This window comes from Falco punctatus (genome assembly GCF_963210335.1).
Source record: "Falco punctatus genome assembly, chromosome: 3".
Taxonomy (NCBI): Eukaryota; Metazoa; Chordata; class Aves; order Falconiformes; family Falconidae; genus Falco; species Falco punctatus.
Window position 1 is genome coordinate 44,638,741 of NC_137582.1, and position 13,653 is coordinate 44,652,393.

The 13,653-nt window shown below is 37.0% G+C and overlaps 1 protein-coding gene across 1 annotated transcript in view; it reads left to right on the forward strand.

Annotated features, from left to right (window-relative positions):
• Window positions 1-13,653, forward strand: part of TTPA (alpha tocopherol transfer protein) — a 43,287-nt gene extending 29,634 nt beyond the window's left edge. The window contains exons 4-7 of the mRNA XM_080380285.1: window positions 4,600-4,753; window positions 5,961-6,154; window positions 8,725-8,835; window positions 10,794-13,653. Coding sequence (XP_080236411.1) covers window positions 4,600-4,753; window positions 5,961-6,154; window positions 8,725-8,835; window positions 10,794-10,973 — 639 coding nt within the window. The 3' untranslated portion in view covers window positions 10,974-13,653. The remainder of the gene's footprint in view (window positions 1-4,599; window positions 4,754-5,960; window positions 6,155-8,724; window positions 8,836-10,793) is intronic.

Sequence of the window (13,653 nt, forward strand, 5' to 3'; positions counted from 1 at the left end):
ACTCTTGTATAATACTAATTCTCAGGGACTTGGGGATACTCTCCTTTTATACTTGAAGTAGGTTATACTCTGGGGAAAAGAATGAAAATCTTTAAATTCAGTAAAAATGCCACATTGAAACTCTATGCCAAGAGTTGTGTTCCTAGCATACGACTTAGACTTTTTGTAAGCATTGTTTTTATGGCACTCAAACCGGTCTAAATATCTAGGATCCTTTCAGGAGTTCTGGTTGCTACAAGGGTATATAGGCAGACTGTGTCTTTGCTCTGCATTTCATTTAAGGAGGAATCAAGGCTTCCTGATGTGTTGTACTGCAGGTAAGTTGCTGAGAATAACTGTGCTGTACAAGAAGGATTGTTTTCCATAATGTCAAACATACGTCTGAGTCTGGGGCATTATCTCTGAGGTCCTTCACATCATTCAAATATAAATACCAAGTTTAAATCAGGTACTTGGCTGCTTTTCTTCCATCAATCCAGAGGGGTTCCTCAACAAGGTTGGAAGAGCCCGTTAGGCTCTGTGGGCTGACTGTTAAGGAAATAAAAATGAATCGGCCAGTCTTCCCTTTGTGCTAAGCCAAATGTCTCAACTTAGGCATGTGCCAGCCCTCTCCTAACTGGCAATGGAATAATGTATGTGAAATGGGGAAAGTTCTGTGTCTCTATAAAAATACTTTAAATTCTTTGTCTGTGTATACCATGTGTTTAAATTCTGTGTGTAGCTATATGCATACATACACACACACACACATATATATATATGCAGAAAAGTGTGTGTTTACATATATATGTTTATATTCTAGAGTTTGAGCTATTGGTTTATCCTCCAAATATTGCCAATAGAAAACATTTTTTTCCTAAACATCATGTGCATTGGTACAACTGCTGACACAGTAGGGGCCTAATTCTGGCTAGCATCCTTGTTAATATGAATATATAGTTATTAATCAAGAAAAAATAATTAATTTACATATACAAATACATTGGTTTGTGACAAGCGTGTTGTTCTCTAGTTCTTTTTATTCTAAGTAAAGTACTAGGTTTACCTTTCTTTGTTTTGTAGCACATGAATCTTGGATTGATTAGTAACTTTATCATCTCTGATCTTCAGAAATCTGGAACTATCCCCAACAGACCTCAGGATAAAACCCTCTTAATTAATGCTAAACTCCAAACTCTGGAGTTTTTCATTCAGCTTTCCCCATTTATCAAGTTACCTTGCATTTATTTTCAGATGCTGAGCAGATGCTAAGTAGGTTATTCGTTTTGTAAACACAGATAATTATACATTGAGAAGTGTTATAACTACATGAGCCACCTTTTATACTAGGTAATGAATGCTCCTCGTTTTCCTGATACTAGATTGCTTCATCTTCTATATCCAGACTGATTGTTATATATAATATTTATGGTTTTCCTTGCTGTCTTTACTAGAAAAAAACCACAGGCCCATTTTTTTTTTTTAATATTTCACATTAATTTCTGTATTTACACAACATTAAACTAGAAATTTTCAAAATAAATCTGGAAGTACCCACTACTAGTTTTTGAATTCAATTACGGATCTGCGGATTACTCATGGAACTAGCTGTGTCAGGCTTCAGATGTCGTGAATAAATCATTGAATCAGTAAATAATTTCAGGTAATTAATTTTCAAAGTCTGAAAACTCTTCAGCACTTTATGGCTGTCTGGCCAAGGGATGTATGTTTGGAGCTTAGACATGTTATATGTTTAAGAGATATACAGCTTGCCCATGTCATGGAAGGTATCGGAAAACTCCAACCATATGTTTACTCCTTAATGGACTCACTAGTGGGTAAACAGTGTCTTCCATAAGGACCTTGAGTGTGTCACAAGCTGTGAATGCCATTCCCTTTCTCCTAAGATCTAGAGCTTAAATCCTTGTTGTTTCCAACTTGGAAAAAGTGAATATTCATGAAAACTAACTGTACTGACAAGATAGGATTATTCAGGGTATTCAATGAATTTATCATTTTTACTCTTATCTTGGTTTTGTCAGGCAGCTCTTCAGAGATGTATAAAGTATCTATGTAATTGTTAATTGGGTTCATTAAGTTGTGGTACCACAGGTTTTAGAAGAACAGGGAGAAATGACAAAGCTACAGATGCTGTATAGTTGTTTTGAGGGTGTTTGTGTATGTTGCTGGTATTTAAGTGTCTGTTGGGAAGACCAAGGACAAGAATGTAGTATGTTGACAGTGCTGCCTGGTTGGCACAAAGTGGTTGGGATTGCTCAAACAGTGCCCTTTGTAGAGAGTCAAGCACCAGGAGTGAGATAATCAGAGTACCTCATCAGGCCTGTCTTTGCAATTATAGTGAATTTCTGTTCCACAAATTAACTTACTTTCCCTACTCCCTCCCCCAGCCTTTTTTGTTTGCTTGTTTTCAAGTTAGCCTAGACTATAATTGGCTTAATGCAGTCAAAAGGCTTCTAGTAAAATTCTGCTAATGAGTAAAAGTTTGTTTCTACAGTGTATGGTTTAGATTGAGGCTTTTATCAATTTCTCATTGCCAAATCAGATGGGACTTCAACATGGCAAATGAACTCTGAATGAAAAAATAAATACAATACGTATTTATAGGTGCTATTTCCATGAAGGTTATAGCTAATTTCTGATCAGTGTGTCATTTAACTGTAAGTAAATTCTGCTGACAAACAATAATGCCTTATAAAAAGTTTCCTCGTGACAATTTGAGAGACCTTCAAAACAATGCAAGACCTTCAACTGAGCAGAAAAGCCTTAAGCTGAAGAAGTAGTATATGATTATGTACAACGATACAAGAAACTTGAAAGTAGAGGGAAGGGTAAGAAATAAGACTAGTTATCTAATACAAGCATGCCATGAGGTACAGGATGGTGAGTCTCGGGTGTCCCTCTTAAAGAGTCTGTAGGTAAGCATCAGTGTAGCTAATGCTGTGATGTTCCAAGGGATGAATTCAGTATCTGAGAAGATAGATCTGAGAACAACTGAGGTTCTTTCTGACCGTTCTTTCTATTAAAATGGTGAATAAAATTATACTTGCATAGATCAAAGAAATTTGTAATGTGTTTAATGTTGTGTTTTATTAGTTGGAGCTGACAGTTCTTTTTAACAATAACATTTCTGTTGTGAAATATGCAGTAATTGAGAAATGAATAAAAATTGGTTTCTCAATACAGATCAATAGAAATAAAAGACTGTTGGTTAATGCTTTCATTGTGATGAACACATTTAATTTGTGAAACTGCTAAGATCAGTTGACTTTGCTGTTTGAAATACAGTAACAATTTTAAAGGCTAGCCTGTGCCTGCTACCTTTAAGATTTAAGTATACATTTCAGTTTGTTGTGAAACAAGTTACTGAAAAATTCTGAGTCTTTTAGCTTCTTCAAAGGTCTCAGGTTAGAAGTCTAAACTGTAGCTGTTTAGGAAATTTTAATACAAAATCTAAATTACTTGCCATAGCTATTCCTCTACTCTCCAGAATCAGTGCTAGAGAACTTAGCATGGGTGATACAGCAGAGGCAGAATTTAGTTTAATCAAAAGGAAGCTTTTTAGAAGAGAGTCTTGCATAGCTTCCCACTTACCTATTCAAAATATCTTAAACAGATTTTAGTAGCAGGGCATAGCAGTTCATTTTCCCTACCACCACTTCATTAATATTAAAGGAAAACCAGCAATTTTAGACTTGGAAATTAGAATTACTGATCATCAACTCAGTCAGTCTCTAAGATGACCTTTCACAGTATCACCTGTAATTCCTCTACATAGATGTTACCTCAGAAAGGAACGCCTTTAACTGGATGTTCCTCAGAGTCAGGCCATGTCCCTTCAACACACAGCTCTTCCAGTGTCTTAGACATACTGGTTTATGACGCTGCCTTTCAGCCTAAGGAACTGGGGTGATCATGTCCTGGATAATGGACAGGATCTCTGTTTTAACAAAACAGGTTCTGGTTATTTCCACTCTTGAGGGAGGGAAACTGACTAATGGGTAACGGACCCACTATATTGTTATATTCCATTTCAGAGGGGTAGGAGGGGCTTTAAAAACGCGCTTTGGATATGCTGATGATCATACCTGTTGTAAATAGTAAACTAGATTTGTTAATGATTGTATGTATGGAATGGGCCTGTACTTTATGGAGGGGAGGGGGTGGGTGGGTGAAGGAGAATGTTTTTCTGTAAAACTTTGGACATCTAAATGCAAAAAATCCTGAATGAATCTGATGCAGTGTCAAACCAAATAACCCTAAAGGTAACTTGAGTAAGAAAACTGGGATTTAGACATATTTTATGTAGAAACAACAGGCTTTTGCTACATATTCCAGTTTTCTTTTCTGACACAAAATGACAACTGCAGTCCATGAACCATTTGACAAGGTTCTGAATTCATCATAACTCGATCACTTATTTGATCCAGTATAGCAACCTTCTGCTTCTAGGAGTGATTTTCTTAAAATGTACAATTAAATTATAGCTAATTTAATGAATTAAACATGACTGTGACCACATGTTGAAAACATATTTTTTTAAGTGTGCTTTTCATAAAATACCTAATGGTTGTCTGACATCCACATTTATTTTTTTTCCAGTTATTGAAGAATTACCAGAAATGGAGAATTGAATGCCCAGAAATAAGTGCAGATTTACGACCATCTTCTGTTCTTGGTCTTTTGCATGCTGGCTATCATGGAGTCCTGAGATCAAGGGACCCACACGGAAGCAAAGTTCTAGTATACAGAATTGGTGAGTGACAAAATTGCTTGGACCTGTTTCACACCTGGCTCTGTCACTGATGTTTATTTTTCTTTTTGGGGGGTGGGGGGTGGAGTGGGTGGGGGTGTTTGTATGGGTGCAACGCCAGGGGTTGGTGCAATCAGATAATATCAGAATGTCTTAACTAGAAAGTTAACATATTTAAGTTCCCTGTTAGAGATACCTTTTCATTAATATAAAGGTGAGTTTATTGAGAACAATTACATCATTTGACTTACATATTGATATTGCTAAAGCTGTACAATCCTTTATGAAAAACTTGCATTCTTTGTAGTGGAATTGTTGTCTACGTCAAAAGAAGTCTTAAAGGTAAAAGCTTAAAGCTTCTAAGAATATGCGTCTATTTGGGTCTGAGTGTCCTAATAATTATGTTTCCATACAAATTTTCAAAGCCATGTGCTAGGACTGTGGTACTCAGGTAGGTGCAGCACAGGGGTAAGAATAGGTCTACACCTAGTCTTGTACCGATGTTCAGTTTAGATGGGAATGAGAAGTTCACTGGATTTTCACTGTTCACACATAGCCAGAGTCCTGTAACAACAATCTGAAGGTCCTTTGTTTGTTTCCACTCCCAAAAGTCTTTAAAAAAAAAAAAGTAGTTAAAAGATCACGTTACCATATTTCTTTGTGCTTGTTTTGGACAGGGACGTTATTTTTGCTAGCTTTCAAATAATTGCTTTATTATCAGCTAGTCTAGTCGAAGGTTGTGCTCTGAAGCTTTCGTCTAGGGTTAAGACTCGTCCCATGCAATTCTTTGCTCAGGCCTCAGAAAAACAAGTGAGATTCGCCAGATCTTAGCAGAATTACTGTACTGAAGAAAAAGTATATGAATTGATTGGATTGATGATCTGTAATTTCTGCTAGCCTGACTGTTACTGAATTAAGCTGTTCCTGTTAAAACCTCGTACTGGAGGCTACATCCATGGGTGGAATGTTATGTTGGGTGGCATCTACACCCATCTACCATTAGGTGGTACCATCTACAAAGAGAGTGTAAAGGGTGAGTGACGGAGCAGGCACACAAAATAACTTCTGTACTGCCAAATTGGTTTATTTCAGGACCTTTGATATTGCTGGTTACTTGTTCCTGAGAAGCACATTAGAAGCAGTAGCAAGCAAAAGTATAGGTTTATGTGATGTTCTCATGGTAATGCAGAGTAATCTATTCACTCTTCAGGACAGTGGGATCCCAAGTTATTTACAGCATACGATGTGTTTCGTGTAAGCCTCATCACATCTGAACTCATTGTAAAGGAGATTGAGACTCAGCGGAATGGAGTCAAGGCTATCTTTGATCTTCAAGGCTGGCGATTTGCTCATGCATTTCAAATCAGTCCAGCAGTGGCCAAGAAAATTGCTGCTGTTCTCACAGTAAGTATGACATGCTGCTTCATTGCTTTAACTCTCAATTTTTCATCTGTTGCAAGCTATAGTAAATTTTCCTTCTGTAGACCTCCTTAGAGTCTATACAGCTTTAAAGAACAAAATCTTAAATCCATTAGGAGTCATAGGTTTTGCTTGGTTTGACTTGAAGTATGTTCTTGTATAGCAGAAAATTACCTTTAACCTCTGATGTTTATAAGAACTCCACTGACCTGTTACAACACAAGAATTTCATGAGCGTAAGTGCCCATGAAGCCCAGTTCTGTAAGGATCTCTGTTCGTTATCCCATTTAATCTCTTCTCTTCCATTTTTTTTTTCAGCATTAACTCAACAGTCAAAGCTTTTTTTCCCTGACACTTAGAGAGGATGAGAAATAGCATGCGCAAAGAGCAGTTAAGAGCAAGACAGTACTCACTTTTTACCAGCATGGATGATGCTACATGATCTTCCAACTGCTACCAACAGAATGTATAATGTTTATGTTCTGCTTGCTTTTTGCCCCCTCAACATGAAGGTTATTTTGTGCATTCACTACTACCTCAATTCCTATTTTTCACAAAGCTTGTGGGTGTTTCATTGTCTAAGACTTGTTCATTGCTGTCAAATTTGGTTGAACTTCGCCAATGGATTTCAGGGGGAAGAACAAAAGAAAAAAAGAAGGGGACAGAGAACAGACAGCCAAGGTTCAGTATAGTCCCATAAACACATTTTCCTTCAGAATTTAGATTGAAAGTCAGCAATAATAAAACTGTTAGCTTGTGATGTGGAAATGAGTGAGGGAGGTAATCTCTTGCTCTGATTTTGTAAGGTTGTGAAGTTCAATCAAAGCGTCAGAACTTACAGCTGTTCTTCCTTTTTGGTATCTGCTGTAGAACTTAAGTGAAACCAGTAGGTATTCCCAACTTTTCACATCTGGAATAAGAAATCTTGATGTTCATCTGATTCTGGGCAAGATCTCATGAGAATAGGCCTAGTTAAGAGTGTTTTAGTTGATTTCTGAGGTAGTAAACAAGTTGCTAGTATTTTTTTCACTTTGAAATAGAGCAGAAAGGAGGTAGAACAGGATTTGCAATTGCATCTAAAGGTTTCAATCCATTATCTCAAGCGAGGAAATTCTCTGAATATGATGTTTCCACCTTGACCTATTTCAGATTTGTTGCATGCTTTTCAGTGCTTATTAATAGCTATTGGGGAAAAAAAAAGAAAAAAGACGACAACAAATTTGTGTGTTTCCAGTGTTCTTTTCTAAGAAGAGAAATAAGTTAAACTCATTTTTTTTCAGATTCCTTTCATTGCTTTAATTAGGTTCAGGTATTTTGCCAAAAGATTGTCTTAGTGTTGTTCAACATGCTTTTAAGTAAAAATTAAGGAACCTTAGTTTCAACCCTGTGTTTTACTTAAGAAATGTGTCTTGCAAATTACTATCCTGTGTGACAGAAGTTAATAGAAAGGAAATACGTACTAAGGAATGGAGAGCATAGTAAGAGTAGTAAGTGACATCATCTTGCAAAATCTATTACCCTTGGCAAAACCAAATTGTTTTGTGAAAAACATCACAGTAGACCTTAAGTATACGGTAACACATGGTAATGTACAGTAAACCTACAATCTGATAGTTTTGAGGTCTTTATCATACATTAAAATCTAAAAGGAGTTGCATTTAAGAAATACGTGGGGTTTCGGGTTTTTTTACTTATAGAAGAATGAGAAGCGTACATGAAATTATGTGAGATGAGCTGCTGTACTAGTGGGGAGAATTTTTTGTGAGAAGTAGCACTTATATTAGCAGAAATCCTCTGGTTGCAGAGGTAGTATCAGATTGGATGTGAATGGAAGCTATAATTTCCCCATTGCATAATGCTGTCTTTGAGCACTGCTGTGTTTTCTTTTAACTTTCAAAGGTCTGGGACTTCTAAATGAATCTTGAATGCAAGTAGAAGTATTTCATATTATAAAGGCTGTATATAGCAGATACAATTTTTATTTTCATTATGACAGTAATCTTTTTGTAAAGCTGAACTTCTGGCTTGGGCAAATTCCCAGTAATTTCAAGGCTTGTCTCTAAATCATAAATATAAATTATTTAACTGAAAGTTAGTAGCTTCAGTGGTTTATATTTATATATATTGGCATATTATCCTTCAGGCTGTGAATCGCCAATGAAAGCACATGGCTAGATAGCTTTTTGGTAAATCAGCAGCAGAATCTCTATTGTGAAGGATTGTACCTCCGAAGAAAGGCTGAGCACAAGCTTTGAATATGTTACTTATGTGCAGTTGGGTGAGGGTTTTCTTGTTTGATTTTCTGTTGTTTAGGTTTTTTTTAATATCCTCTCCTCCTACTGATTTTTTTATTTTTCCTCCTAATGGGATATATATGATTTTTCTAAGTGTTGTTGGGGCAGTGTAAATTAAGAGCACTCCAAAGTGCAGGAACTGGCAAAGTCAGGAGGAATACTCTAACCTATGGACTAGATAGTTTTCACAGACTTGTCCTTAACAATAGAATCTTTCCAATATTTGCTTTTCCTTACACTGTTTTTCACATATTTTGACAGGATTCCTTTCCTCTAAAAGTTCGAGGTATCCACTTGATTAATGAGCCTTTATTCTTCCACTCAGTCTTCGCTCTAATTAAGCCTTTTCTCACTGAAAAAATAAAGGAACGGGTGAGTGCACACAAATATTTCTTTCTGCCACAAAATCCTTACATGACAGTCTGTAGCACTTCTCTTAGGATCTGGGCACTCCTGAGCACTGAAGAGCATAAATCATTTTTGTGTGTTAGTGCCATAGAGGCCTCCAGAAACTAATTGTAAAGCATTTGCAGTTGTCACTAACATGAGAGTTGCAAGTGGTTGCCGTTATCACCACTCTGAAGATAAAAAACACTGTGACACAGAGGGGTTAAATAATTTGCTTGAGATCACACAACAATTCTTACGAAGAACTAGGAAGAAACAGGTCCTGGATCTCCTAGCACTGTGCCTTTAAATGACAGTGAGAAATTGTTACTGAACAGTGATGATATGCTCCAAGAAGACAACTTTTTAGTTGTGAAAGACCAGCAGGGGCATTTATGCATCAAAAATAGGACAGGCTTAAGTTCAAAAATTTTTTTTCCAAATAGCTTCTTAGTTTTTTTAAATTCTATTGCAGTTTTAAATCTGAAAACCTGTTTGTAGTTGGATGGAAAAGCATGTCAAGTATTCTGGTTTATTGTAGCATAGGAAGAATATTGGACGTTTCAGCATTTCACAGTACCTCCTTTTGTGCCAGCTAACACAGGACTAAGGTACAAATAAGCAGCCCTGCCTATTATTTCCACTCTGAAGCCCCCTTGTTTCAGCGTGTGGATCTTGTGGATTTGCAGTAGCCATTGCACTCCGGGACAGTAAATCCAGTTTTTTCTGGTCACTGTTAACTGTTATTTGGCAGTCCCCTTTTTCTAGCAGTTGTGTTTACATTAGAGAGGTGGCCCTGTACAGTCCCTCACTCTCAAAAGATGATTAAAAAAGGGAGCATGTTCCAGCAGCCTGATACCGTGGCCCTTCTTCTCTCACATTAATACCTGCAACCCCCCCATACACACACCTGATTTGGCTCAGAATGTCTCAGGTTAGAACTGCAAAAGCAGAAGAGAGGGCAGGTGGACATTAAAGGCTTGAAAGAAAACAAACCAGATATCCCAGTTCATGGAATGGAACAGAAGCAGGTTGGTTTGAGTTTACAGGTATGATCTGAAAAAAAAACCCTCTAAGGGCCAGTTCCCCATCCTTCATAGGAATAATTATTATTCACTTAGTATTTTACTACCTGATGAAATGTTAGAATAAAAGGCAGCCAACTACCTTTTGAGTGCATATTCTTGCACTTTTTCTGTGACAATAATTGCAGAAATTTCTTGTCAAGTGTTAATCAGAGGCCTATGAAAGTGTCTGACTGGAAGCAATGGACAAGTCTTCAAAATAGCTACAATAAAGCAAGGAGAGAAGAACCTGAACTACACTATCACAAGGGTTAAAGTGGAGGAGTAGTCCAGGATCTAATTTCAGCTGGAACTGAAACATAAGGAAGGACTGAGATACAGATTCTTTTGAATATCCTTCTTGGCACCTGTCTCAACCTACCTACATACTACATAATGTTGGTTTTAAATACCTGTGACTGTACCAGATAGTAATGGCCAGGAGCCAAACACTGTGCTGTTCATGAAAATGACTGAAAAACATGATACCTATCATGACAAGACCAAACTCCAGTCTTCCGGTGCTTTAGCTCACTGTTCGGATGTAGTGTGTACCCTTATCAGTGCTGCTAAACCCGTCTGGAACAAGTGTGTAGTTAGTTTCAGCTCCAGTGCTCACAGCTGCATAAAATGCAGATCTGGGGTTGTAGTCCGTGCTTCATCAAGCTGCAGATACTGAGCAGGACTGTGAGCTCCTATGGGAAACTTGCTTACGTGGTACTTCCTTCTTCATTTAAGGAGCTCGTTATGGACAAGTACATTTGTTTAGTCAAACCAAGCTGGTGGCTTCAGCTCTTAGGCTGAGTTTCTTTGCTGCTTGTTTGCACTCAGTTCTCTAGAATTCATACCCAATTAAATGCTTTTCATATTTTGTTTTAGGTCTATATGCATGGAACTAACTACATGCAGAGTCTGACCGAACACTTCCCAGCCAGCATTCTCCCACAGGAATATGGGGGGGAGGAAGTCTCCATTGAAGAGTTGGCCAAGGAATGGACTGACTTTATAATGGCATCTGCAGATTATCTTCAGAGCATTTCTCTGGTTGCCCAGGAATAACCTTGTTACAGTATTATATCAATTCTTGAACACCTGAAAGTGGAAATTAGTTTAATACGCAATCTTTTGTGTAACGTGAAATTACTGTAAATGAAAGCGGTATGTCTTTGCAGGGCACTGTTAGATTGACTGCACTTTAAACTAACTGGAGTCTTACCAGTGTGTATGACTGAAGAGATTAATGAGTTCTACATATTTGCAGTACTGTTTGTAATTGATTAACTTCTATGCCAAAAAGCTGAGTAGTGTGTTGGATATTAGAGACTGATACTGCTCCTGTTAAGTCTTTGGAGACAACTCGGCTGTAGTAATGTAGTTCAGAACCTTATGCTTAGCTCTTGTATCTTGGCTTGTCAAGATAATAGTATACAAAAAGGAACAGGTGAATGGGGTAGACTAGTTTGTTGCAGAAGTATGACTACAAGGCTAATTTGCAAGGGGTGAAAAGAGGCTGCTTTTTAGATTGATTCTCAGGGAAAAAGGCTGTTTTGTCAGTTTGTGTCAAATTGAAAATTAGTGAGCAATAGTGAGACATTTGTGTCGATCTTTGTGCTGCTTTTGCAGCTTCCCTTTTTGTGCTAATTAACGCAGTAATCTTCCAGTTTTATAGAGGAAGACAGGGAAAACATCATGTACCTGTTCTTCAAGGGACAGTATGAATCAGGAGGAGGAACTGGTAAGAGTCAAAACAACCTTGAAAATTCTGATTTTCTTTCTTCAAAGAGATACTGTCTATGGAGAAGCTATGAGCAACTCCAGTTACGGTCACCTTTAATTCCTACTGTAGAGCACTACAGAGGTCAAGAGCTCTTAGCTGTTAGCAGTATCTGTTTTGGAGGGTGAAGTAGATTACCCTTTGTGGATCTGAACTTTAGAAATACCTGTTGCGTGGTTTAAGGGTGCTTGTAGGTCACTTTGGACCTCAGCATAGAAGATGCTGAGTATCTTGATTTTATTTTCAGAAAAGGAGCTGGCAACTTGCCAGTCTGTCTTCTGTTTGGCACTGGAAGAAATTGGTTTTAATTTTTGTTGAGCCCTCTTCTTCATTTCTGTAGGGGTAAGGAAAAAATAATAATCTGTTTATACTTATTGAAAACAGTTTGTTGGTTTTTTTAAGGGACATTATTCAGATACAAACACTGCATGTGAAAAAGCTGTCACTCACATTACATAGCAGTATCATCCTGCGATCCCCAGTATTTAATAATCTAAACAATTATTTTACTTTTCACCCAGCTTTTTGTTAAAAACTGTTAATATACCAACTGCTAGAATTCATTTGCCCAGTTTTTAACTCTTGTTTTGTAATAAGCTAAGTGATCTTTGCATAAGCATTATATATTTAAGCATTCCATATGAGTCTTTGTATAAATGAATCCATAACAAATGCTTTGTTTCTAAGGCAGCTAGAAGTGCTAATGTCAGTTATTTTGGGATCTTTAGGACATTGGGATGTTACATGCTTAGGGGAGAGAAATGAGACTATTCTATTAAATCAGAAATGTCTTATGGTAGATGATCATTAATACTGTGTTGTTGCAAAAGCCACTGGAAACTGTTCATTATTAGCAAGGGAAACATCTATGAAAGGCCCACAGAGTACTCATTGGTTGTAGTTCCTTCTGCTGTGGTACGGTCAATGCCAGGTACAAAGTACTTGCAAAACCGACAGGCATTTAAATTAGTTTTTTTTTCTTTCAATTCCCTCATTTCCTTAAGTGCATTTTTCATTCTTCTCTTTCAGGATGTCTTTGATACGGAGCCTAAATTTAAAGAAATATTTTTTCAGATACATTTTCATATATTCGTGTATTTCATATATCTTTTTTTCTCAGATTGAACTATTTTGTAATACAAAGCTCCTTAAATAGAGGAGTTCAGTGAAGCTCTAGTTCTTCACTGTAGGAAAATAAACTAAGTAGTCAGGCATCTGACAACTCTTCAAGTGTGTATCTCAAGCTCCAAATCACTTACAAACTGGAGAACTGAAGCTATTTTCATAATTTTGTGCTCTTCAGTTTTAATCCTTGAATGTAAACCACGTAAAGGATTGAACTGTTTTGCAGCGAATGGGAAAATTTTAAACTTTTCCTATGAAACTGATCTCTCATCGTTGCTGTTTCATGTAGCAGAGACGTCATGTGATTGCATATGTATATGCAGATGGACAGAATGTAGCTTTTTTAAAATCTTCATTGGGACTACACCAGCACTATGAATATGAAGTTCTAAATGTCTTAAAAAATATCCTGAATCTATTATTAAATGATGTTATATTTGCATAACGACAGAGCACTGAGTGCAGTTATTTTTTCATGAACTGTTTATTATTTCTTAATGTTTACATGATATATAGAAGGTGGGAACTGTAACTGCAGTTGCTGCTAATAGTAAGGACACCAGGTAATTAGAACATTTGCATAATTAATGGAAGAGGTATTAATTAGTATGATGAGTGGTGGTATGGCAGCGTTGAGCTGTAGTGTCAACAGAAAAGGTAAAAATCTCCAAGTGCATTGTTCTTTAGGAATATCAAGAGTGCCTCTAAAGAAAGCAAGCTGCTGTTAAATGATGCAACTGTAATTTACTACTGACTGCAAGCACAACGTAATGCACAACGGTTTTTGTAATTTTTTTTATGGATTAACACCATTCTATTAATAAACTTTTTCTAGCGGAA